General features: G+C 40.5%; 1 protein-coding gene and 1 long non-coding RNA gene across 4 annotated transcripts; both read right to left on the bottom strand.

Annotated features, from left to right (window-relative positions):
* Nucleotides 1-485: 485 nt before the first annotated feature.
* oser1 (oxidative stress responsive serine-rich 1) lies at nucleotides 486-27848 on the bottom strand. Of its 3 annotated transcripts, none has more exons than XM_055867819.1 (5): nucleotides 27749-27848; nucleotides 19985-20156; nucleotides 12889-12998; nucleotides 12597-12707; nucleotides 486-1601 (listed from the first exon to the last, which is right to left on the bottom strand). In XM_055867819.1, exons 2-5 carry the CDS (start codon nucleotides 19994-19996, stop codon nucleotides 863-865), a joined length of 972 nt encoding a protein of 323 aa, XP_055723794.1. In that variant the 5' UTR covers nucleotides 19997-20156; nucleotides 27749-27848; the 3' UTR covers nucleotides 486-862. The 3 variants fall into 3 exon arrangements, with proteins under 3 accessions (XP_055723794.1, XP_055723792.1, XP_055723795.1); XM_055867817.1 differs by having other exon boundaries at nucleotides 27470-27841; XM_055867820.1 differs by lacking the exon at nucleotides 19985-20156 and having other exon boundaries at nucleotides 27470-27841.
* Nucleotides 8470-12590, bottom strand: LOC129814789 (uncharacterized). Its single transcript, XR_008753350.1, has 2 exons — nucleotides 10215-12590; nucleotides 8470-9452 (listed from the first exon to the last, which is right to left on the bottom strand). It is a non-coding gene; the product is annotated as an uncharacterized LOC129814789 (long non-coding RNA).
* Nucleotides 27849-27889: the final 41 nt, after the last annotated feature.

The following is a 27889-nucleotide window of genomic DNA, read 5'->3' as shown; positions in this document are numbered from 1 at the left end:
GGGCTCTAGCATTTCAGTGTGCCAGGTTTTTTCAAGCCCCTTCATTATTTATTTGCATTAAAGTTCAGGCTTTAGTAGTCAATGTCAAGTGATATTTATGAAAAGTTTTAAGTGTTTTGTAAGACATTCTTACTGTGGTTCCAAGATGTCGCCCCCGCCTGGCCACCTGAAACAAGAGCCTGCCAGAGGCTGAGGGCTGCAGCTCCCCTCTGGGGCTCCCGCCATGAAGGAGCTGCTGTCCTGATCAAACTACTGGCTATTCCCTCGAGTTCTTTGACAAAAATATATGTGGAAACAGTCCAATATGAGCCCATGGATCTGGTTGGGTGAAATGTGGTGCTTCTATCACAAAAAGGGCACAATTCTTTGCTCTAGCTTCTCCATTATTGCAGCATAAACAATATGCTTGGAACTACAGCATATGAATCAAACAATAAACACAAAGGGATAATAGTGGTAAAAATAAAATGTGACAAAGGCAAACATCTGTTTTCAACAAAAATGTTTTATTGAGTGAAATGGAAACTCCAGACAATTAACCTCTTTGGCCGTGGAAAACAATCACACTTGGCATTACAAGTTTGCTTTGCATATACCAACAAATCCCACCTGCACTTTTTGCGATAGAGCTTTGGCAACTTCATTTGTCAACCAGAAATAAGGACAATCATGAAAAATTAAAAGAAAACAAATAATTCAAAAGTAATAAGAAAAATACATGGCGTCTTTCAGCTCTGGTACTGGAGTTGCAAAGAAGAGAATGGAGAAACTGCGGAAATAAACAGTTAAACCTTATTTAAATTACTTCATGCTTAACCATTCCTTAAGCCACCCCCCAAAATGTATATATTTTTTCCATTACTTAAGTATACATCATCTCTGCCATATGTGACATTTTCTTGGGAATATAAAGATAGTACTCCATGTAACCAGAAAGATCCTCTATTGTGATGTCATCAACATAGGCCCGAGCCTGTTCGGAACAGGAACGCGGGGAGGTTGATGTGGTGAACCCATCGGTCTGAGTTCTCTGTTGCAGGGAGGTCTGGGACGTATCCTCTGGGCTCGCCAGGTTCCTCTCGCACTCTGAGAGGATGTTACGGAGGCCCGTGAAGGAGTAGACCTCTACGCCCTGCCAGCCCGGGCACTGGCACTCGCTCTGAGCGCAGGGGCACGGGCCGCCCTCATGGAGCTTTGACAGGGACCTGAAGTCAGAGGGCACAGCTCCCGTTTTGGCTTCAGCCCCTACGCAGTGAGCTGCCTCTGGGACACCCTTGTCGTCAGACAGGGGCTGTCTGGGGCTGCCCTCCAGCCTGGCTGTGGGGCCTTCCCCAGAGGCAGCGGGGGTGTGGGGCTCATAGCCAGCACCGCCAAACACAGGGGAGGAGTGGCCCGAGGAGAGCAGTTCCTTCTTGGCGGGGATCTCCAGGGAGGAGCTGCAACCCTCAGCCTCTGGCAGGCTCTTGTGTTTCAGGTGGCCAGGTAAGGGCGACATCTTGGAAGCACAGTAGGTGAACTTTGGAGGATGGAGAATGGGAGACTTGGATCTCCGGCGTCTTTGGCTTCTCACGGCTCCTCTTGACGTCTTCCTCATACAACTACTACATAGAAAAACAAAAATGTCAAAACCAAACATAACTATGATGGTAAAATAAAAATGATCCCAAACAGTCATTCTGATTACCATGCCTTTTGAGTCACTAAAATAAAACGCATAATATTTTGGGGGAATAGAAATGCTGAAAATGAGAAAAAGCACTCTGTCTCATGGCTAACTACCAGGAAGTTTGAAAAGATTAGCTGAGTGGGCAGGGAGCTTACACTCATGATCTCGCCTTGAGTGACAGCTCTTTGAAATGCCCATGTCAAGAAACGTGGATGCAGTGAACAGTTGCAGTAAAATCATCTCAAGCATATTTTGTGATACACAAAGCAACTCAAACACTGAAATTGCATCAATGATGTCAATTTTTTTTATACACCACTTGTTTGGCATGTCTCTTGTGATGCGGTTCATAGCAGCACTGACAACTGCATCAGAACGACCCTTTCGCCCTTTTGTTCCATGCTGGCTGAATACCGAGCTAGCCAGTAACTAGTTAACACCATACACAAATGAAAAGGGAAACATAAGTATCTAGCCGAATAGTGTAAAGTTTTAATTATCATTTGCTGACACCCTACAGTCAAATTTTGGCACCAGTAGAATAGTTATCTTGCTATATAAACCTCACCCCTCTGCAAACACGCTTCGCGGATGTTGGTTACAAGGCAGTACTTCTAAAATTAGATAAGATAATGTTACCATTGGTGTATTAATAATCCCACCTTGTGAATCCAAGTGTTTGACATTGGGGGTGGAACAGTAACTTTATGATCAAACGTTATCAATATAGAAGCAACAGTCATTTTTCACACTTTGGTCATCATAGTGTGATTTGTTGTCATCTAAATATCATAACATTTCATGAAAAACATGATTTTGAATGTTGATGAGTCTTTAAAATGGTACAAATTAAACATTAACTGTACTTGGTTGACTTCCGCAGCAACAAAGAGCACGTAGCAAGATGCTAATCTCCTTTGCAGTTCTTGTCATGCAGCTATCAAGTTGCAGAAGAGTGGATCATACGTCCCTGCACATGCGCAGATGCTCTATGTGGTTGCTTTAAAATGCTGCCTTTTGCATTGCTCTCACTCTGCAATATCTTTGGTTCACACTGCCACTGGTGGTCATGTCTTATTAACTGAGTTTATAAACTCAATCTATTGTTTGGTATGAGACATTGTTTACTTGTGTAATGACATTAGGGCTGTCCATGTATCACAATTTTGAGATTCGAATCAGATTAGTAATTTCTTACGAATATTTGTCAAAGATTTGCGCCCGTTGCTCGTGGCAAAATATTATTTTGCGAATATTCAAATCAGCCAAAATTATTTGAATCAGAGTGAAGGAATGGAATCAGAATATATTTGGATCTTTGGGGTTAGCCATAAATGACATTGATAAACAATGAAGTTATAAATTGACAAGTTGACAGATTTCACTGTAACACAGCAGCGTTACGTTCCTTTTGGTATTCCAGAATACAGTATGTGTGAGATGTTAGCCGCTGCTGTGTGTTAAATCAGTTATTGTTTCAGTGTTTTCCCTAGGATTCTTTTCAGCAGTGGTAACAAAGGAAGCTTGGGGGCCCAGGGGCATGCCCAGCCAAGATAATTTTTTTGTAGGTCACTTCTGGTGACTTTTTGAAAGGACATTCTACATGGCAACAAAAACAAAATGCATGAAAATACATATTGTGTTGACACCATCTGAAATATAACTGATGAGCGCCACTGTACTGTACGGAGATGAGGAGCAAGCGGTGATTGTGTGCTCGTGGTTCTCATTTATGCCAATGCTCGCTCCGTTTTCTACAAATATACATTGTAACTTGTCACTCTGATGTTAAGGGATAGTGATAGATTTTTTACTACTCATAGTCAGATGAACTCATGGTTACCTTTTGAAGGGATCTGCGTGCAGTTTGAAGGATTTTGAAGGTAGTTTCGTAAGCCATTGCTAACTAGCATTAGCGAATAACGCTAGTTAGCAATTGAACTTAAGCTAATTAATATCAAATGGTATCCATGAGTTCATCGTACTTTGGGTAAGTAGAAAAAGGGCTGTGTTGCCAGAATATCGCACAATCCCTTTAAAAGCGCGTCTCGGCAAAAATAAAAAATGTACATACAGTTGAAGTCGGAAGTTTGTGTCATTAAAACTCATTTTTCAACCCCTCCCCAAATTTCTTGTTAACAAACTATAGTTTCGGCAAGTCGGTTAGAACATCTACTTTGTGCATGACGCAAGTAATCTTTCCAATTGTTTACAGACAGATTATTTCACTTATAATTCACTGTATCATAATTCCAGTTGGTCAGAAGTTTAACAAACACTAAGTTGACTGTTCCTTTAAACAGCTTGGAAAATTCTAAGCTAAGTCATGGCTTTAGAAGCTTCTGATAGGCTAATTGATATAATTTGAGTCAACTGGAGGTGTACCTGTGGATGTACTTCAAGGCCTACCTTAAACACAGTGCCTCTTTGCTTGACATCATGGGTAAATCAAAAGAAATCTGCCAAGACTTCAGAAAAATTATTGTAGATCTCCACAAGTCTGGTTCATCCTTGAGGCATTTCCAAACGCCTGACGGTACCACGTTCATCTGTACAAACAATAGTACGCAAGTATAAAGACCATGTGACAACGCAGCCGTCATACCGCTCAGGAAGGAGACGCGTTCTGTCTCCTATAGATTTACATTTACATTTACATTTAAGTCATTTAGCAGACGCTCTTATCCAGAGCGACTTACAAATTGGGTATGATCGTACTTTGTACTATAGATCGTACTATAGATGATCGTACTTTGGTGCGAAAAGTGCAAATCAATCTCAGAACAACAGCAAAGGACCTTGTGAAGATGCTGGAGGAAACAGGTACAAAAGTGTCTATATCCACAGTAAAACGAGTCCTACATCGACATAACCCGAAAGGCCGCTGAGCAAGGTAGAAGCCACTGCTCCAAAACCGCCATAAAAAAGCCAGACTACGGTTGGCAACTGCACATGGGGACAAAGATCATACTTTTTGGAGAAATGTCCTCTGGTCTGATGAAACAAAAATAGAACTGTTTTGGCCATAATGACCATTGTTATGTTTGGAGGAAAAAGGGGGAGGCTTGCCAGCCGAAGAACCCCATCCCAACTGTGAAGCACGGGGGTGGTAACATGTTGTGGGGTGCTTTGCTGCAGGAGGGATTGGTGCACCTCACAAAATAGATGGCATTGTGAGAGAGAAAATTATGTGGATATATTGAAGCAACATCTCAAGACATGACAGGCAGGAAGTTAAAGCTTGGTCGCAAATGGGTCTTCCAAATGGACAATGACCACAAGCATACTTCCAAAGTTGTGGCAAAATGACTTAAGGACGACAAAGTCAAGGTATTGGAGTGGCCATCAAAAAGCCCTGACCTCAATCCCATAGAAAATTTTTGGGCAGAACTGAAAAAGCGTGTGCGAGCAAGGAGGCCTACAAACCTGACTCAGTTACACCAGCTCTGTCACGAGGAATGGGCCAACATTCACCCAATTTATTGTGGTGAGCTTGTGGAAGGCTACCTGAAACGTTTGACCCAAGTTAAACAATTTCAAGGCAATGCTACCAAATACTAATTGAGTGTATGTTAACTTCTGACACACTGGGAATGTGATAAAAGAAATACAAGCTGAAGTAAATCATTCTCTCTACTATTATTCTGACATTTCACATTCTTAAAATAAAGTGGTGATCCTAACTGACCTAAGACAGGGAATTTTTACTAGGATTAAAGGTCAGGAATTGTGAATAACTGAGTTGAAATGTATTTGGCTAAGGTGTATGTAAACTTCCGACTTCAACTGTATACGGAACCAGTAAAAAGTTTGGACACACCTAATACCAGGGTTTCCCTTTATTTTTACTATTTTCTACATTGTAGAATAATAGTGAAGACATCAAAACTATGAAATAACACATGGAATCATGTAGTAACCAAAAAAGTGTTAAACAAATCAAAATATATTTGAGATTCTTCAAAGTAGCCACCCTTTGCCTTGATGACAGCTTTGCACACCCGTGGCATTCTCTCAACCAGCTTCAGAAGGTAGTCACCTGGAATGCTTTTCAATTAACAGGTGTGCCTTGTTAAAATTTCTTTCCTTTTTAATGCGTTTGAGCCAATCAGTTGTGTTGTACAGAAGATAGCCCTATTTGGCAAAAGACCAAGTCCATATTATGTCAAGAACTGCTCAAATAAGCAAAGAGAAACAACAGTCCATCATTACTTTAAGATATGTCAGTCAATCCAGAAAATGTTAAGAATGTTTCTTCAAGTGCAGTCGCAAAAACCATCAAGCACTATGATGAAACTGGCTCTCATGAGGACCGCCACAGGAAAGGAAGACTCTGTTACCTCTGCTGCAGAGGATTAGATCATTTCAGTTAACTGCACCGCAGATTGCAGCCCAAATAAATGAATCACACAGAGTTCAAGTAACAGACACATCTCAACATCAACTGTTCATGGGGAACTGCGTGAATCAGGCCTTCATGGTCAAATTGCTGCAAAGAAACCACTACTAAAGGACACCAATAATAAGAGACTTATTTGGGCCAACAAACACAAGCAATGGACATTTTACCGGTGGAAATCTGTCCTTTGGTCTGATGAGTCCAAATTTTAGATTTTTGGTTCCAGCCACCGTGTCTTTGTGAGACGCAGAGTAGGTGAATGAATGATCTCCGCATGTGTGGTTCACACCGTGAAGCATGGAGGAATGCCAAGAGTGTACAAAGCTGTCATCAAGGCAAAGGGTGGCTACTTTGAAGAATCTGCAATCTAATCTGTTTAACACTTTTTTGTTTACTAAATGATTCCATATGTGTTATTTAATAGTTTGTCTTCACTATTATTCTACAATGTAGAACATTTTAAAAATGAAAATGAAAAAAAGAAAAACCCTTGAATGAGTAGGTGTTCTAAAACTTTCGACCGGTGAATGAGTGAGTGAGTGTGTGTGTATATACACACATATATACACACACACACAAAATATACACACATACACATATATACACACACACACAAAATATACACACATACACACACACAAAATATACACACATACCCATATATACACATACACACACACAAGGTTTTCCGTTAGATGGAAAAACTACTTTTAGCCGCTAAAAAAAGTATAATTGCTGGTCAAATTGTCCACGGCAGAAAAAAAAAATATCCATAGCAAAAGAATGCTTTTTATTAATTGATGGAAATACCAGTCGCTGTGCTCCAATTTCAAAGGCAAATATACTTCATAGGCTAATAAATCCTCCAGCTGCTTGGAAATAAATTAGAGGCCATTTATTGTGTTCGTCAGGCCTGGTTCTAGCACTTCTGCTGCTGCCCTAGGCAAGACCAACATATGCCGCCCGTCTCATGTATAGTATAAAGATTTGGAATTGATTGCTACACTAGAGTAGAGAGAGTAATGATATGTAGCATGTGCAATTGGTGACTTTCAGTTCAGCAGAACTTGGAAACGAAACATCGTTGCCAACTATTCACATCAGAGAGTGACAATGTTGCAATCACAAGGCAGTCAACTGCCTATAGTAGGAAACAGAGTTGTTATCAATTGAGCCCCACAGTGGAGGAGTCATAACACCCATAAAACCTAGCGGTCAAACACAAAAATGGTTCCAATTGTTTTTCCACCATGGATTTTAAAAACACAGTGTTTCGTGTAGGTGTCCTATAAAAACTGCTAATTTTCTCTGTTGTGGTATTTTCTTTCTATATAAACATATGACGCGTCGTCGGCTGCTGGACACAAAGTTATCTAACCCTTGCAGCGGTCTCTAGTTATGTTTTACTAACAAAACGTGTTCCTGGCATTTTCTCATTCCACTAAGGATCTCCGTCTACCAGCAGGAAAACACATTTCTTTATTTGATCCTCGTAGGTATGGCAACTAAATCAACAAACGCTAGTATCCATGACCTAAAATGAGAGATTTGAGGCGACGAGTGAGGAACCGGCACGCAACCGCAAGTTTTTTTAAATGTTTTATTTAACTAGGCAAGTCAGTTAAGAACAAATTCTTATTTACAATGACAGCCTACCGGGGATCAGTGGGTTAACTGCGTTGTTCAGGAACGACAGATGTTTACCTTGTCAGCTAATCCATTCAATCCAGCAACTTTTCGGTTACTGGCCGAATGGTCTAACCACTAGGCTACCTGCCGCCTCAATTATTTAAGAGCTTAAACTGTACATTTGGTCAAATGTAGAAATGAGGCCGTCTTTATATCACCAAATATGCAAGTAGAGTCGTGAAAATTTGTATTGTACTCTTGAATATGTTAAGTATGAGACCTACTTTTTATTTGCCCGGGGGGGGGGGGGGTTAAATCGTCACGGGAAAAGAGGGGGAAATATATCACGGGTAGGCGTGTCCGAGCATAGAAGACGCGCTACCTTGATCCAAAATCAAAGATATATTGAATATTTTAATTTACAGTTCCTTATTTTATTTATGCATTTGGTCTTGTACAGAATAGTATCCTAGTAGCAGTCAGATATTTATAATGTTCCATGAATACTACACACGGTTTTTGCAAATAAGCTATATATCTAGCTAGCTAGATTGATATTAGTAACATACCTTTATTTTACCAGATCCTCTTCTCCTTCAGACAGAAGTCTTTATTTGATCCATTATAATTTATGCCAACTATATGAACAAGGTAAAATCTACTTAAATTAATGCTGTCAGAATGCACTGTTGTATTAAAGCAGTTCAGATCTAACTTGACATGTTCTGTTTGCAGATTTAAAGCCCAATTAACTCATTGCAGAATATAGCCATAATCATGAATGAATAAACATATTTATTTGACAAAAATGCATAGTGTCACCCATGAATCACAGACATCTAAACTCCAACAATCACATTGTTTTAAATAAATCAAAATAGTAAACAATGCATACATATCCCTTTCATACATACATTCATATTTGTATATGTTATGTTAAGTAAACATGAAATGATTTATTCATCAATGCCACACACCTGGGACATCCAAGAGCACCATATGAACTATGATTACTATCTGAGAGCGAACAGATTCTTCTATGTTTCCCATTTTAGGAATTAGGCCAGCACAAATAATCCAACATGTAAAGCAGCATATTGTGATTTTGGTGGGTGGGTTACAATTGGAAAAACTAGATGCGTAAGGTAGGTGTTATATAAATTACTATGTATGCACTCACTACTAAGTCGCTCTGGGTAAGATCGTCAGCTAAATTACTAAAATGTAAAAATATAAAAATGTAAAATGAGATAAGCACTTAAGACTCAAAACAAGTTAGCAGCCATTTCAACACCCTTCTTGTCAATGTTGCTTCTGTCAATTGTGAGCAGCACATTTACCACTGCATTCAGTCTGAACCCAAGAATAAGCAGCATTACACAGGTGAAAAAAACGGTAGCAAAAACAGTACACCACAACACTTTTAAATGTGTTACTGAGTCTAGATGTTATCAAATCAGGAGAAGAACAAGTGAAGGAAGCAGCATAGGGGGAATGGGTGACGGTAGGGTAGAGAGTTATAAAGTGTCTGAAGTTGAAGGACCATGGGGTATAAAAGACAGTGTGGAATAAGGGGTAGCTAGAGACCTGTTTGGCCATGGAATAAAAATAAAATGGGGTGCTGGTGTGCTTCTGCACCACTTGGAGGTAGTGGTCACAAATATCCGGCCCATGTCCAGTCATACTCGGGGTCTCTGCGTATGTCCCTCGACGTCATTACGTCTCAGTTGCAGCATTCAAATCATGGTCATCTTGTGTCTGTGGATCGCAACATTAAAGACGATGAGTGATCACAGCATTTCCAACAAGTTCAACTTCAACTTGAGAGTGGAGCATGTGTTATAGCAAGGTGCTAATAAGGTTAGCAATTTGGAATCATTAACATTACAGTAATTCTATCTCAAAAAACAAATGTGTGAATATCAATGAACTTAAAGCCCACCATAGCAGATAGGACTAAATATAACCTTGCCTACTACCTATACTAATGATCTGCTGTCCAGAGGGTAAAAGCACACATAGCAATGTTTTCCCGCAGTACAGTAAGCACACTGTTGACTCGAGAGAATGCTAATCAGTCCATCTATGAAGCCTCTCAAAATGCCAGAGTAAAATAATACAGCTAGCTAGGGTAGCTAGAAGTAGTACTTGAAGTAGGCTACCCACAGACGCAAACAAACATGATCAAGAACTCCTAGCCCTAGAGCTTCATCATCTAAGCTAGCGAGCTAAACTGCTGACTAGTGAGCTATTGTTGGTTTATAGAAACCAAAAGAAAGCTAAACTTGTTTTTTTGAATTTCTCATGCATTTTAATGGCTAGACAAATAGACGGCTAATGTAGCCATCTAGCCAGGCTAATGTTGCTAACTAGCTAACCATGAGCTAGCTAGATAAACAGGCATTTTCAATGTAAAACTTGCCCAAGACATTTTGCAATTCTGTGAACTGAAACAATTTTAGCCAATGTATTAATTACTAAATGTAGCTAACATTAGATAGTTAATCCAGAGATTCTTACCTTTGCCTCGATTCGGCAGTCTCGCCTAGATCATCATGGCCCTGGTGAGTGACTTGAAGCTTGAGACAGGAATTTGTAGTTCTCTATTACAGCCACATTGAATACAGGCAAATATGTTGATAAAAAAAGTCACCTTGTCCTGGAGACTTAAATGGTTATCAAAACGCCACGCCAGGGTAAGTCTCCACGAAACATAGCCCTTATTTGAGGTGTTTCTAAAATCCACAATGGATAAATGGAATGGTGGGAAAAAAATTGGAACCATTTCCGTGTTTGCCGATAGGTTTTATGGGTATTATGATTCATACCGTGGTAGACTACACAACCCCACGATAGTTCAAATTACAGTAAATATACCATTTATTAATATCATCCAGTAGAGCTGTAAAAAGAGTGACAGAATTTGAGCGTTGCAAACTAGTGATTTCATAAATGCATGGCATGGGCCTTGTTTCATAGGAGCATTGTAAAATAAGCTTTCTCTCAATGAACCAGCCTTAACGAATTTCGTTTATGTACATATTGAATTTGATTGCGCAACATCAGTTTAATAACGTATTCATTTTGTGGCTGCCTAGAGTGTCTTCTTTCAACTGCTTGTGGTGCTGAATCGCAGATGGAATGGAGAGTGGGACAGCCGTAATGGCTAGAAGGGATCCCAGCGTTTGTCAAATTAACGTCAAAAGTTTAGAAAATAAATACATTTAAATGGCCTTTTAGCTAACCTTAACCTAATTTTCCTAACCTGCTACATGAATTATCCTAACCTGCTACTATAAAGTGATTTATAGCAGGGATGAACACACAACGGGCAATGTTTTGCTTTTCTATAAGTACCTGTCATGTTGGTATAAGAACATCATTCTACTTTACAGGCATAATTCTATTCTGTTAAGATGAATTACATCTAAATGTGATTTTGAGCACTGTTAAAATCTTACTGGTCAAGTTGTCCGGTGCCACAGTTTCCTAACAGAAAACCTGACATACACTGACTGTACAAAACATAAGGAACACCTGCTCTTTCCATGACAGACTGACCAGGTGAAAGCCATGATCCCCTATTGAGGTCACTTGTTAAATCCACTTCAAATCACTGTAGATAAAGGGGACGAGACAGGTTAAAGATGTATTTTTAAGCCTTGAGACAATTGAGACATGACTCTGCGACGGTTACAGTCAGGACCAAAGTTATTGGCACACCTTGATAAAGACAACTGGGGGAAAAAATATTGTATACCATAAATAATACCAATTCTGAGCTGTTATATGCCAACATTTAAAAATTATATTATTATTTTATACCAATAAATTGCGCAGATAGCGATTTTAACAGTCAATACGTTTTTTCCTCTCAAAAAGATAGGGGTCAAAATTATTGCCACCCGTTATCAATACATCACCTTGCAAGGATAACAGCACTGAGCCATTTTCTAAAATGATTTATTGGAGAACACATTGGGAGGGATCTTAGACCATTCCATCATACAGAATCTTTTCAGATCTTATGGCGTGCCCTTTTCAATTCAAACCACAGGTTTTCAGTAGGGTTTAAGTCCGGAGACTGAGATGGCCATTGCAAAATGTTGATGGTCAATTAACCATTTCTTTGTGGATTTTGATGTGTGCTTGGGGTTATTGTCTTGTTGGAAGATCCTATTGCAACCAGGTTTTTGGCTAAAATGTCCTCATACTGGATTGACCTTCCACCAGGACCAGTGGAAGCAAAATTGCCCAATATCCAATATCCAAAGATCCACCACCATATTATACAGTAGGTATGGGGTTCTTTTCTGCTTACGAATCCTTATTATTTCGACACTAAACCCACCACTGGTGTGCATGGCCAAAAAGCTCTATCTTCATGTCATCTGACCTTAGCAATGGTTCCAATCCAAGTGCCAATGCCGTTTAGCAAACTCCAAGCATTTGTTGGATGACATGAAAATAGAGCTCTTTGGCCACACACACACCAGTGGTGGGTTTAGCATTGAAACAAAAATTTATAAGCAGAAAATAACCCCTAACCTACTGTAAAATAGGGTGCTGGCTCTTTTTTGTATTACTTGCTAGACAAAATCTCTTTCTCTGAGCAATTGTATTAGTATAAAATAATATAATTTCATTTTTGCATACAATATAGCTCAGTATTTGTGTAATTTATTTTATACCGCCTTTTTTGCACTCATTTTAAACACAATGTGTTACATTGTATTACAAAATGTGTACACTTTACAAATATAGAATTTATAAAACTGAATCTGGCACTAGGGGTTCTACAAGTTATTGTACTTAAATAATAAAAAGGAACAGACAAGAGAAGCATAGCAAGAAGATACTTATAAAACAATGGACAATGATTGTAAGAGGGCCTTTCCTTACCCATGCCAGTTCTCCTTGGGGCAGCTTAGTTTGGGCTTGGCACCCTCTAGAAAGGCTCGGCTAACCACTCTTGGAGTGATGGTCTCACAGACGTGCAGCGTGGCAGGCAAGCTAGAGAAACCAACAAAAACTCAGACCACAATATACTGAACAGCAGAAGAACTCAAGTGAGACTTCACATTTTCAAGAAATATTACATTAGTCCTGGAAACTGACCCTAGATCAACCAGTAAGGAAGGACCTAAAACGTGAAAGAATTGAAAATGTAATAGCCATTAACAGTACTACGAACCTTTCAGCATCTACCCGGAGCTTTTTAAAGGCAGTTTGTAGGGTCTCGTCCTCACAGTCTTTTCCTCCTGCCTCCATAGTGGGAGGAGGTTGTAGTGACCAGCCACCCAGCTATAAAACAAGAACACTTCATTAGAGAGGTATTACTGCTGACTCAAGGTGTGAGTGACTGACTCGCTAGCGTAAGGTTGGTTATAGGGGTAGACATGCTGGCTAAAGTTGTCATGTTCCCACACTATAGCATCTAACAACTGGCTTAAATACTGTCTTATGAACTGCTCGGTGATGTAAGGGATGCAGATTTAATAAAAACTATCTACCGACTACGGATATACCTTCCGAAGTGGGATGTGTCGCTAAACAGGTACAGACTTAAAGGGATAGTGCGAGATGTTGGAAACTAAGCAATTTTTCTACTTACCCAAAGTCAGATGAACTCATTGATACCATTTTTATGTTCTGCGAGCAGTTTGAAGGAAGTTGCTAACTAGGTTTGCTAACTAAGTCTATGAGGTCAATTAGCATCCATTCATTGCAATCACTCGCTAAACTACCTTCACCTGACTGAATCTCGCACTATCCCTTTAAATCAAACACATTTGTAATGCCGTTTGGAGATGGCTGCCATTTTACGATCCCCTAACCAATTATGCTATTGTGTGTTTTTGCACCTTATTTGTAACTTATTTTGGACATAATGTTTCTGCCACTGTATCTTATGACCGAAAAGAGCTTCTAGATATCAGGACAGCGATTACGCACCCCGTACTGGAGGAATACTCTTTCTTTAACGAGTCGGACGGGAAGGATTTATTTCAGACGCCCGACAAGGCCCTCATCCACCTCATTCGCTGGACAAAGAGACAGAGATATCAGGGACGAAGGTCTGGGTGCCTTGTAAGGATCCGACGACGAGTGGGTAATCTGCCTTTACCATCAGCCCTATTAGCCAACGTACAATCATTGGATAATAAAATAGACGTGCTACGAGCACGTATATCTTACCAACGGGACATTAAAAACGGTAATATCTTATGTTTCACCGAGTCGTAGCTGAATAACGACATGCATAACATACAGCTGGCTGGTTTTAACCTGTTTGGGCTAGGGGGCAGCATTTTCACTTTGGATGAAAAGCGTGCCCAGAGTAAACTGCCTGCTATTCAGTCCCAGTTGCTAATAAATGCATATTATTAGTAGATTTGGATAGAAAACACTCTGAAGTTTCTAAAACTATTTGAATGATGTCTGTGAGTATAACAGAACTCATATGGCAGGCGAAAACCTGAGAAAAATCCAACCAGGAAGTGGTAAATCTGAGGTTTGTAGTTTTTCAACTCTTGGCCTATCGAATATACAGTGGGATATTGGTCATATTGCACTTCCTAAGGCTTCCACTAGATGTCAGTCTTTAGAACCTTGTTTGATGCTTCTACTGTGAAGTGGGGGCGAATGAGAGGGGATTGAGTAAGGTCTCTCCCAGAGTGCCATGAGCTGACCATGCGCGTTCACGTGAGAGTTAGCTTGAGTTCCATTGGAATTCTCCGGTTGGAACATTATTGGAGATGTATGTTAAAAACATCCGAAAGATTGATTCTATACTTCGTTTGACATGTTTCTACGGACTGTAACGGAACTTTTTGACTGTCTGCTCCTAGTGATCGCGCGGCATTAATTTAGAATACTGGGCTGAACGCGCTAACAAAAAGGAGGTATTTGGACATAAAGATGAACTTTATCGAACAAATTAAACATTTATTGTGGAACTGGGATTCCTGGGAGCGCATTCTGATGAAGATCATCAAAGGTAAGTGAATATTTATAATGCTATTTCTGACTTCTGTTGACTCCAACATGGCGGATATCTGTTTGGCTTGATTTGTTGTCTGAGCACCGTACTCAGATTATTGAATGGTTTACTTATTCCATAAAGTTTTTTTGAAATCTGACACAGCGGTTGCATTAAGGAGAAGTATATCTTTAATTCTGTGAATAACACTTGTATCTTTTATCAATGTTTATTATGAGTATTTCTGTAAATTGATGTGGCTCTGTGCAAATTCACGGGATGTTTTGGAGGCAAAGCCAAATGTAAACTGAGGTTTTTGGATATAAATATGAACTTGATCGAACAAAACATACATGTATTGTGTAACATGCTGTTCCGGGTGTGTCATCTGATGAAGAATAGGTTAGTGATTCATTTTATCTCTATTTCTGCTTTTTGTGACACCTCTCTTTGGTTGGAAAATCACTATATGCTTTCTGTGACTAGTTGCTGACCTAACATAATATGTTCTGCTTTCGCCGAAAAGCCTTTTTGAAACCGGACACTGTGGTTAGATTAACGAGAATTTTATCTTTAAAATGGTGTCTAATACTTGTATGTTTGAGAAATTTGAATTGTGAGATTTCTGTTGATTGAATTTGGCGCCCTGCAATTTCAGGATAGAACAGCGGCCTCTGGTAAGACAAGGGGTAGCGGTCTATGTATATTTGTACAACACTTTGAGATATCAGCTGATGTAAGAAGGGCTATGTAAATACATTTGATTTGATATTTGTAAACAACAGCTGGTGCACAAAATCTAAGGAAGTCTCGAGGTTATGCTCACCTGAGGTAGAGCATTTCATCTATATTCTTCGTAGCTGTCTATTTACCACCACAAACCGATGCTGGTACTAAGACCGCACTCAGTGAGCTGTATACGGCCATAAGCAAACAGGAAAACGCTCATCCAGAGGCGGCGCTCCTAGTGTCCGGGGACTTCAATGCAACTTAATTCTGTTTAACCTAATTTCTAACAGCATGTTAAATGTGCAACTAGAGGGGGATTTTTTTAAAACTCCAGACCCCCTTTACTTCACACACAGTCACATACAAAGCTCTCCCTCCATTTGGCAAATCTGACCATAAATCTATCCTCCTGATTCCTGCTTACAAGCAAAAAATGTAAGCAGGAAGCACCAGTGACTCGGTCAATAAGAAAGTGGTCAGATGAAGCAGATGCTAAGCAAAAGGACTGTTTTGCTAGCATACTGGAATATGTTCTGGGATTCTTCCGATGGCATTGAGGAGTACACCACATCAGTCACTGGCTTCATCAATAAGTGACTCGATTACGTCATCCGTCACGGACCATACGTGACCATAGTGACCATACGTACATACCCCAACCAGAAGCCGCCATGGATTACAGGCAACATTCTCACTGAGCTAAAGGGTAGAGCTGCCGCTTTCAAGGAGCGGGAATCTAACCCGGAAGCTTATAAGAAATCCCGTTACACCCTCATACGAACCATCAAACAGGCAAAGCTTCAATACAAGACTAAGATTGAATCGTACTACACCGGCTCTGACACTCGTCGGATGTGGCACGGCTTGCAAACTATTAGACTACAAAAGGGAAGCGAGCTGCCCAGTGACACAAGCCTACCAGACAAACTAAATTTCTTCTATGCTCGCTTCGAGGCAAGTAACACTGAAACATGCACAAGAGCACCAGCTGTTCCGGACAACTGAGTGATCACGCTCTCCGCAGCCGATGTGTGTAAGACCTTTAAACAGGTCAACATACACAAGGCCGCAGGGCCAGACGGATTACCAGGACGTGTACTGCGCTGACCAACTGGCAAGTGTCTCACTGACATTTTCAACCTGTCCCTGACTGTAACACCAACATGTTTCAAGCAGACCACCATAGTCCCTGTGCCCAAGAACACAAAGGTTACCTGCCTAAATGACTACCGACCCACAGCCCTCACGTCTGTAGCCATAAAGTGCTTTGAAAGGCTGGTCATGGCTCACAACACCATTATCCCAGAAACCCTAGACCCACTCCAATTTGCATACCGCCCCAACAGATGATGCAATCTCTATTGCACTCCACACTGCCATTTCCCACCTGAACAAAAGTAACACCTGTGAGAATGGTATTCATTGACTACAGCTCAGCGTTCAACACCATAGTGCCCTCAAAGCTCATCACTAAACTAAAGACCCTAGGACTAAACACATCCCTCTGCAACTGGATCCTGGACTTCATGACGGGCCACCCATACCACCCATGTGGCAAGGGTAGGTAACAACACATCCACCACGCTGATCCTCAACACGTGGGCCCTCGGGTGCGTGCTCAGTCCCCTCCTGTACTCCCTGTTTAGCCCAAACAACTACCTCTCCCCCTACTGTATTTATTTTGCACCTTTGCACCCCATTTATTTATATCTTTACTTTGCACATTCTCCCACTGCAAATCTACCATTCCAGTGTTTTATTTGCTATATTGTATTTACTTCGCCACCATGGCCTTTTTTTTGCCTTCACCTCCCTTCTCACCTCATTTGCTCACATTGTATATACTTATTTTTTTCTATTGTATTATTGACTGTTTGTTTTACTCCATGTGTAACTCTGTTGTTGTATGTGTCGAACTGCTTTGCTTTATCTTGGCCAGGTCGCAATTGTAAATGAGAACTTGTTCTCAACTTGCCTACCTGGTTAAATAAAGGTGAAATAAATAAAAAAGTTAGCCAATGACAACAGTGCAAGGCCTGGTCACCGACAACGATGAGACAGCCTATAGGGAGGAGGTCAGACACCTGACCGTGTGGTGCAAGGACAACAACCTCTCCCATAACATGATCAAGACAAAGGAGATGATTGTGGACTACAGGAAAAGGAGGACTGAGCATGCCCCCATTCTCGGGAGCAGGTTGAGAGCTTCAAGTTCCTTGGTGTCCACATTACCAACAAACTATCACGGTCCAAACACACTAAGACAGTCGTGAAGAAGGCAAGACAAAGCCTATTCCCCCGCAGGAGACTGAAAAGATTTGGTATGTGTCCTCAGATCCTCAAAAGATTCTACAGCTGCACCATTGATAGCATCCTGACTGATTGCATCACTGCCTGGTATGGTAACTGCTTGGCCTCCGACCACAAAGCACTACGGGGAGAGGGTAGTGCGTACGGCCCATTACATTAGGGCCAAGCTTCCTGCCATCCAGGACTCCTATACCAGGCGGTGTCAGAGGAAGGCTCTCAAAATTGTCAAAGACTCCAGCCACCCTAGTCATAGACTGTTCTCTCTGCTACCGCACAGCAAAATCACATTATAAAATATGTCACAATAACGTGGGCATTACCTGACAAAATAGAAAGCATGCTCCCGACACAAACACACTAATGAAGTATGTACATGTGGTAGCTAGTCAGTCTTGCCATTTGAGATGTTTAAAGAGTTATTGATGAGTTATTGTATCATGTCCTAAAATGAGAAAGCGACCAAAAACTGGGTTCCCTTTCTAATGGAACGCATTGTATGGAAAACCAAGTTGAGGCAAACCTTCAACATGGTCTTGGTCATAATAAATGGACATGGTTTTACCGCAACAGAATAGCTACATCCTTAAAATTTAACCATTTTGGTAAAGACGGTCCCACCCATTACAGGTTAAAATGTAATTGGTTGATTCCACTGTCACTCCAAAATTCTGCTGGGGATGACCGAAGGGTTTCCAAAACCTCCCCTGTATGTTGAGCCCTGACACACAGACAGGGGCACTCCCGTGCCGTTGTTGCCGCTTCATAAAGTTGGTTTATTTATGGTCAATTGCACATCATAATGACAAAAAAAATTGCAGATTGTGAACCAAAAACGAATGTGACCAGGTCATTTATTTTCACTGGCCAATTTTAAATGTGTGTCGCACTGCCAAGACAAATAACTTCAAAAGCTACTGTTTTTGTCGCAGTATCGAACCCTGTATACGTTCTGCACATACGTGCTACGCAGAAAAACCTGTCCCTGATATTCACACCTCTCCTCAATACAACACATTGAATTTAACTCCACACTAATTACTGTATAATAGAAAAGGCTACTGCAGAAAATAGCTGATTTGCTCATATCCAAAAGGTCTACTTGTGATTGGGCAGGACAGACATAGTAAGGAATATAAAACGCATAATCTGCATTTTCATTTTGGCAATAAGGGGAAAACACACTAGGTTCTACATGAAACCATCTTTCGCTTACTCTTCAGACACCTTTACACACATAGCATACATACTCTTCCCCCCCCCACCACACACACACACACACACACACACTACTCTCACACACAGCTCCTAAAAGTTAGGCACCAAACAGAAATTAATTAACACCAGTAAAATACATTGACTTTTGATTCAGATTTAGTTTAGAATTACATTTGCATATGCATCCTACCCTTTGAAGTATCTCTTTGAGTAGGCTATCTATCCCGTTTCCCTGTGCCATTCAAATGTGTGCATAGCCAAGTTAACAAGTTGTTAGCTAGCTAGCCAGGTAACATGACTAAACAAGGTTGTTTGATATCAAACCAAAAACTCAGCCCACGAGTAGTTCATTCTTAGTAATAGCTACTGTAAATTGGACAGTGCCGTTATATTAACAATCATTTAAGCTTTCAGACGATATAAGACACTTATATGTACCAACATTCGTTGTTTCTCTAAAATCTGTGATCGTGACACAAGGCTCTGCATGATTTACAACTGTCCCGTTGACGGGACACCTATCCCTAAAGAAGTTTTAAAAGCTTTTTATCTTATATATTATAAAACATGTGCGCCAAGGGTTTGGGCTAGAGACTTCTGTTTTTCTGTGACAAAGGCACAAGCACGTGTCACGGTGCTCTGTTTTAAAACATTTTAAAATGGATGGAGATGCACAGAAAGAACAGACAGGGAGAAGCAGCCGAGTAGGCTAATGGCTGGAGATGCGGCTGGCATCTCAGCTGCCACACGTGATATTGGATGGAGGACTCGTTCTGATATTACATATTACGATCTGAACTCTGATATTCTATTCGTAGGACGCGTAGGAATGCATTCAGTGCTCACTCAATTTCAATATGAGTAACATAGACCATTATTCATTGGCGGGTGGTAATGTTAGCTTGCCATCTTAGTTGCTAATGTGGCTAGCTAACGCCAGCTATCTAAAGTTAACTTTGAGTGTAATAATTTGCTCTATTGAAACATACATGCAACTATAATTGACTTCTTATCAACTATAACCGCTGCATTATTTTGACCATAGGTTGCTTACCTCGAGTTGCATTCCAAATATCCCAGTCAGGGACAATGTTGCGTGGAGTGTGTGATGACACAGCCGACAGAGAAGGTAATGTGATCACACAGGGAGAAGATCTGATCGCCCCGTTCTTTTATAGCTCCATGGGTGATGCACTCTGCGTCTGTTTACTTTTCACGTGGATGACCTATTTTGAGATCAAAACAGCAAATATCATCGAAAAGTGACGAGTTTGCATCCCTGTAGCTAGTAGCAATAGCCTAATCAGAGATTTTGTAGGAATAATATGAACCATCTCTGGCCATAATATGGTGAATAGGCTTTACAAATAGGCTCTGCTACAGCCAGGCAACCCCTTTCAAACAGCAGCGTGCAGACCTTAAACACAGACCAGTTTAGAAAAACACCACAACATGCACAATGATTTCATTAGCTAGCTATCACAATCACCACAGCTAGCGGTCAGCTAGGTTCATTTCTATTTAAAATGAACCCATGAGCACCAACATGTGAAATTCATAGGTTCATATCAAATTGGGTGTCAAATGAAAGCGAAGAGTATATTTTGGGGAAATGAAGGCATATATACATTTTCCAACTATTTTCCATCTTAAAAATTGGTTAGTGCTATCTGGGAAGTCCCTACCCTAACCCGTAACTTCTTATGGCTGGGAGGCAGTATTGAGTAGCATGGATGAATAAGGTGCCCAGAGTAAACTGCCTGCTACTCAGGCCCAGAAGCTAGAATATGCATATAATTAGTAGATTTGGATAGAACACACTGAAGTTTCTAAAACTGTTTGAATGATGTCTGTGAGTGTAACAGAACTCATATGGCAGGCAAAAACCTGGGGAAAAAATCCAACCAGGAAGTAGGACATCTGAGGTTTGTAGGTTTTCAGGTCCGATTGCACTTCCTAAGGCTTCCACTAGATGTCAACAGTCCTTGGATCCTTGTTTCAGGCTTCTACTGTGACGGGGGAGCGAATAAGAGCTGTTTGAGTCAGGTGTCTGGCAGAATGCCATGAGCTAAGTCTCGCGTGCAGGCGTGAGAGCGAGCTGCGTTCCCTTTCATTTCTAAAGACAAAGAAATTGTCCGGTTGGAACATTATTGAAGATTTATGATAAAAACATCCTAAAGATTGACTATATACATCGTTTGACATGTTTCTACTAACTGTAATGTAACTTTTTTGACTTTTCATCAGACCTAGTGCTCGCGTCTTGTGAATTTGGATTTGTGAACTAAACGCACTAACAAAAAGGAGGTATTTGGACATAAATGATGGACTTCATCGAACAAAACAAACATTTATTGTGGAACTGGGATTCCTGGGAGTGCATTCCGATGAAGATCAATGGTAAGTGAATATTTATCATGCTATTTCTGACTTCTGTTGACTCCACAACATGGTGGGTATCTGTATGGCTTGTTTTGGTCTGTACTCAGATTATTCCATGGTGTGCTTTCGCTGTAAAGCTGTTTTGAAATCTGACACAGCAGTTGCATTAGGGAAAAGTATATATTTAAATCCATGCACAACACTTGTATTTTCATCAAAATATATGATGAGTATTTCTGTAAATGGACGTGGCTCTTTGCAAAATCACCGGTTTTGGAAGCAATGTAAACAGAGATTTTTGGATATAAATATGAACTTTATCGAACAAAACATACATGTATTGTGTAACATGAAGCCCTATGAGTGACATCTAATGAAGATCAAAGGTTATGATTAATTTTATCTCCATTTATGCTTTTTGTGACTCCTCTCTTTGGCTGGAAAAATGGCTGTGTTTTTCTGTGACTAGGCGCTGACCTAACAATCGCATGGTATGCTTTCGTGGTAAAGCCTTTTTGAAAAATCGGACACTGTGGTTGGATTAACCTCTCTAGGGTACGTGAGACGTTAGCCTCCCACCTCTTCAACAGCCAGTGAAACTGCAGGGCGCCAAATTCAAAACAGAAATCCCATAATTAAAATTCCTCAAACATACATGTATTTTACACCATTTTAAAGATACACTTGTTGTAAATCCAGCCACAGTGTCCGATTTCAAAAAGGCTTTACGACGAAAGCAAACCAAATGATTATGTTAGGTGAGTGCCTATTCACAGAATAACACAGCCATTTTTTCAGCCAAAGAGAGGATTCACAAAAAGCAGAAATATAGATAAAATGAATCACTAACCTTTGATGCAAACTTCAATGGGGTAACGTCAGAGTTGGGATGTCCCAAGGATTCCGGATAGCAAGGACCCTTAAAAATTAAGCGTAAGTAATGGCTTTGATTTCTGGTCAAACTGAACGAAAAGGGGTCTTACAAAACCTCTACCAGAAAAAGTCTTAAAAGGTATTAGAAATATATGTAAAGACCCCTGCCAACTTATATCAACACATATTTGATTTTGTAGAAATTATTTGCCTTCTGTAAGTTTCAAAAACATTGACGTGTGTCTTGTAATTCTGTTACCAAAATGTTTTACCTCATGAGGAAGGACAATGAAAGTTAACAGAAGTAACAAGGTAAACCTACCAATTAGTTTGTGTTTTTACTAATATAATTTTTTGTTTATTAAGTGATTAAAACTCGTAATTGTTACCAAACGGTAACAAAATGACCTATACATTTTTTCCCTTTTTAAAATACACTAATACTGCAATTGATTTGGCTACAATGGAAAATCATAGTAGTCACAAACCACAGTTGGGTCACCTTCTACTGTTCTTCCTTCCACTGGCATACTGTTAGGCTCCCGAGTGGCACAGTGGTCTAAGGCACTGCATCTCAGTGCTAGAGGCGTCACAACTATATCACAACCGGCCGTAATTGGGAGTCCCATAAGGGGGCACACAATTGGCCCAGACGTCGTCCGGGTTAAGCCGTCTTTGTAAATAAGAATGTGCTCTTAACTGACTTGCCTAGTTAAATAAAGGTTAAATAAATGTTTAAAATATGTTCAGATCATAACTGTTTTCTTTCTCTTTTAGTCATCTGGTGGTCAAAGCTAGTGTGAACAGTCTGGACAAACCCCCTCTCTCTAGTTAATGATACCTCTACCAGCTCTTACTGACACCTACCCATGACCCCCTCTCTTTCCACTTACTGTAACCAGCATCCACACCCACTGAACATGGACGTTGAAGTGGTTGAAGTTTGGTCAGTCCGCCCTGGCCTCGATTTCAACATCCTCAAACGTCTATTTTTGGGCCGGTCCAAAACAGATTTGGTTTTTGATTTGGCCCAAACATAGACGTTAGGAATGCACAATATATCGGTAAGCATATCGGAATCGGCCAATATTAGCTAAAAATGCCAACATCGGCCCGATGTCTGGTTTAACGCCGATGTGCAAAACCAATGTCAAAGCTGACGTGCATACCTATATAACGTAGGTAGATGACGTAATGACGCCACGGAAAATACAGCGCTACGCAGAACAAAAGCAGAAAAATACTAAGCGCACACTTCCAACAACTAAACAAGTCGAGCAGTCATTTGAAAAAGTAAGAAACTTTCAGCAAGACAACTCAAAGGTGAAATCCAATAACGTCAAGATAATGGAATTCATTGCCCCTGACAATCAACCTTTCTCTGTCGTGGATGATGTTGGCTTTCGCCGACTGGTCGAGCACCTCGAGCCCCAGGTACACACTACCAAATATGTGCTATTTTTCAGATGTTGCCCTACCGGAGTTACACAGTATTGTTGAAACGCACATCCCTGAGCTACTTGTTATGGGCATCACTGCTATTAGCTTCACGACTGACATTTGGACAAGCGATGTCAGCCCCATGAGCATGCTGACTGACAGCACAGTGGGTCAATGAGGATTTGGTACTGAGGAAAGCATTATTGCATGCTCAAGAATGTGCTGGTTCTGATACCGCTGCTGCCATTTCAATGACACGTGAGAACATGTTTGAAACTTGGAAACATGAACACACTCCTAGCTCCATTCGAACAACTGACTCAATAAATAAGTTAATCAACTATGTCTGCAGGAGACGCAATACCCTCTGTAATAGCATTGAAACACCTGCTCAAAACTGCCGACACATACCGTGGGGTTAAAACTTGCAAAAGTACTCTACGATTCGGTGGCACTGAGTCTCTTTACTGTGTCGCTACCATGCTCGATGCTAGGTACAAGGACCGCTAATTTGTTGCAGACAAGAAACAGGGTTTACACGAAATGTTAGACACAGCTGGACAAGATGGAAACGGACAGAGCGCACCGAGGAAGAGGCCACGGACAGAGCTGAAACTTCACTGCTTAACATGTGTAACAAAATCCTGGTTGAGACTGAAAAAATTAACAATGAAACGGCACAGCAAGTGAAAAAAAAAAGTTGATGATGTTTTACTGGTAATGCGGATATACGTAAATGGCAACAAAATTATTTTTGGTCAGTGTGTGTTTCAACTATTTAACTGTACTAGAATGCATAAAAGGCCGCAAAAAATGCAAATATCGGTATCGTTTTGTTTTTGGCAAGGAAAATAGGATATCAGTATCAGCCAAAAATGTCATATTGGTGCATCCCTAATAGACATCTATGATTGGTGACCAGACCAAATCTGAACCAATCATAGACGTCTGTGTTTCACAAGGCTGGACAGCACATTACAGTGAAGCAAAGTAGATCACTGTACAGTATAGTCAAGAAAAGTAGAATATAGTTCAGTAGAGTTCAATACAGTACACTAGAGCACTATATCTTTTTAAGGTACTGCACTCTACTGTGCTGAAACAAAGATTTTTATAACTAAACCAAGAGACCACAGCCCATCGTTTAAAATGGGAACAAATGAGTCATAGTGGGCAGAACAAGCATGGGGGGGGCTGAGCCAAGCACGAGCTAGCGAGATCCTATTGGTGAGTTTTAGCATGCATTTGCATATTTATGCTAGGAACAGTCTACTCTGAAGTGCACGTGTGGAATAAGTCAATTCGCCTTTGCACTCATTAACAACGCAATTTTTAAAAACTTTGTCAAAGGGTAAAGTCTACAAACTGTTGTCCACTCTGTCCATAACAGATTTTAGTTTTGGGAAGAGAAAACTGTTTTGAGATCAAATGTTTCATTGTTCTATCTGTGGTGTCTCCCCCGCCTCCCACCTGCTGTGCACCGGACTAGATGTTTAAGCTAGCACAGTGCCCTTCTCTCCCGCCTGCCCTCGCCATCATTAACATAACTGTGGGAAAACAGTACCGATAGGCAGGGACGAAGGACACCGTCTACCGTTGTACGGCTAGCTAGCTATCGTTGTCGCCCCTGCCCCGTCTTCTGGGGGGTTTATTGGCAGCTGGCATCCAACATTATTGTGCATTAGCGCCCCCGCCTGTCCTAGCTTAAACATTTACCAATAGAAGTATAAAGAGGGGTTCCTGCAGATGTAGGAATGCCCACACGCGGGAACACCCCAAATTGCAGACCGCAATTAAACCAGATTCCAATAACTAAATTCCCCCCTTGCACTCCTAAACAGTATTTTTTTTGGGGCCAAGGGTACAATGTACAAAACTTAGTCCACTCTTAGTTTTGGAACAGCAAACTGTATTGAGATCAAATGTTCCATTGATAAGAAGAATGTCGGCCAAAAGCCATATCACTCCATCTCCCACTGCCGGCCACTGGGCTTCTTCTCATCACCATATCTGAAAATGTCAACCGGATGCTTTACACGTATACAGCCATGAAATATCTGGCTCATTGTTCTGTGGCTGTACAGTCCAAACTTGTGAAACAGAAATGTCTATGATTGGTTCAGATGTGGTCCGGTCCAACCAAATTTGGTCTTGTTTTGGTGCAGAGCTGATTAGAATAGTCAGTGTGTAGAATAATACCCATATATGCAAAGAATGATATTGCATATTTCTTCCATGGTGTACCTATTCAGGATAAGACACCATGAAGACAATGACATTCATATCCATAATTATGCATTTCTGTGTAGTACAGATCAGGGGCCGGATTCACAAAACATTACTTACAAAAAAAAGTAAGAAGTTTAAAGGAAAAAATTAAAAGTTCATAAGATAGTTTGTAAATGTAATTCCTCAAAATGTTCTTAGGAACTTCGTAAATATCTTATATGGCATTGTGACGTGCTTGAAACCAATAAATAAGCCTGTGTGACAGGATTTGGTTATTTCACACATTATAGCCATCAGACTAACTATATCAAAACCAAAAATAAATAACCAAGGAAAGCGCAATAAAAACTTAAGCAAACAAGAGCTTGAAGTAATGGTGGAGGAAATAGCAGCCAGGAAAAGATTCCTGTTGGAGGGACTTGATAACTGCGGGCTCACTGCAGAGACCAAAAAGAGAGGATGGGCGAGAGTGGCCGAGTCTGTGGCAAGGGACAGTGACGCCGTAAAATTAAGTGGTGCTGAGAGACCATTCACGTTGACCAGCTGGAGGAGAAGGTGTCGTCCATGATAGGAGAGACGGTGGTAGAGGGCCTGCGCGACCGGTAAATTAGGTAGCTACGTTAGCTAGCTAACGCGTAACGACATTATAGGCAACATAGCTAGCGAAGGTTAACGTTAGCTAAATTCTTTACAAATTGACGAGAGAGCGCTAGCTACTTAACACTTCTAGAATATTGTATTATATTGTTAATTACTAGCTAGCTAGATAATGCGTGTTTAATTAGTTTTCTTGCTGTAATTAAATATCCGGTAGCCAACTGTGTGGCGCAAGAAAACGTTCATGGTTACAAAAGTATCCATTCTTATCAAGAGAAGGGTTTAGCTGTCCTAAAGTTAAATACATTTCCAAGAAGAAATCCTAAAACATTATTTTCAAGAAACCCATTTCTTCTTAATTTCCCCCCTGTTTCTTCATAAGAAAAAAAGGTACACTTCCAATAACTTTGTTGAGGAATAGAAACTTTGCTTAAATTTCTTTAAGTCTATAGTTAAAGAAAAAATGGCAGTAAAGCAATTCATTTTACAGTATTTTGTGGATTATGTAATTCCGTTACCGTAATCTGATACCAGGTGTAAATACACTTCACTCACTGTAGCCTAGTTCAATAACAACAATATATTGTTTCAAACTCAAGGTGTCATATAGCGGACACCCCATTCTTTCTGTAGACTTTTTTAATCTTAATTCGGTACAGATATTTAAGAGTTTTTGGGAAACGTCGCATATAAAAACGAAGATTTTATGCATAAAGATTCTAAATGTTAGCTAACGTTAGCCACCAAACTTTGCATCCACAGTTCTTCCAGTAAATTCGTTTTTCTTAAATGTTGTAAATTGTTCAACGTACTGCTAGTGCATAGAGTTGTACGGTTTTATTAAGCTTTGAAATAAATGCTATTTGTTTTGTACATTTTAAAGTGAAAATCATGGAATTGCTCCTAGCTAGCCTACGCTGTGGATGAAGTTGAGCATCAGTTCCATAATAATCAACGTGGATACCAGCTAGCCAGGCAATATCGGAGTTTGACATCGTGTGAGAATTGGGGTACTCACAACTCAGGGTCTCCTGTCCACAGTCCAGATTGAGGATGGCCTGGACATGCAGGGTCTATCAGGCGCTGCGACAAACGGGCCTCAAATGCAGCAAGCTATTAAGCAACAGTGAGGTGGCTAGCTAAAGTAGCTAACTCGGTTAGCAATGTCTCATCGATTGTCTTCGCGACAGACGCGAGCTATTGCATTTTTCGATTAGGTTTAGCTTTCCACAAGCATCGCACTACAATCAATTCAGTTTCATTCTAATCTATTATTACTTTCAAAAGCAGTATTTACTTGGCTAGTTCCAGACTTTTCTTTCTCGAACATCTTGTTTACACACGAACCACTTCGCAGTGACTCTGCAACAACGCACTCTGCCCTGACGTAGAACACAGACGCTTCTTCTTCGGTGGGGTTTATCGGCGGTTGGCATCC

This window comes from Salvelinus fontinalis, chromosome 18 (assembly GCF_029448725.1).
Source record: "Salvelinus fontinalis isolate EN_2023a chromosome 18, ASM2944872v1, whole genome shotgun sequence".
Lineage (NCBI taxonomy): Eukaryota > Metazoa > Chordata > Actinopteri > Salmoniformes > Salmonidae > Salvelinus > Salvelinus fontinalis.
This window is presented reverse-complemented; position numbering and strand designations above follow the sequence as displayed.

Coding starts and splice junctions, on each gene's coding strand:
- oser1 (XM_055867819.1), bottom strand. Junction 12,708..12,888: donor CTCCGGGTAGATGCTGAAAG/GTTCGTAGTACT, acceptor TGGTTTCTCTAG/CTTGCCTGCCACGCTGCACG. Junction 1,602..12,596: donor CCCAAGGAGAACTGGCATGG/GTAAGGAAAGGC, acceptor TTTTCTATGTAG/TAGTTGTATGAGGAAGACGT.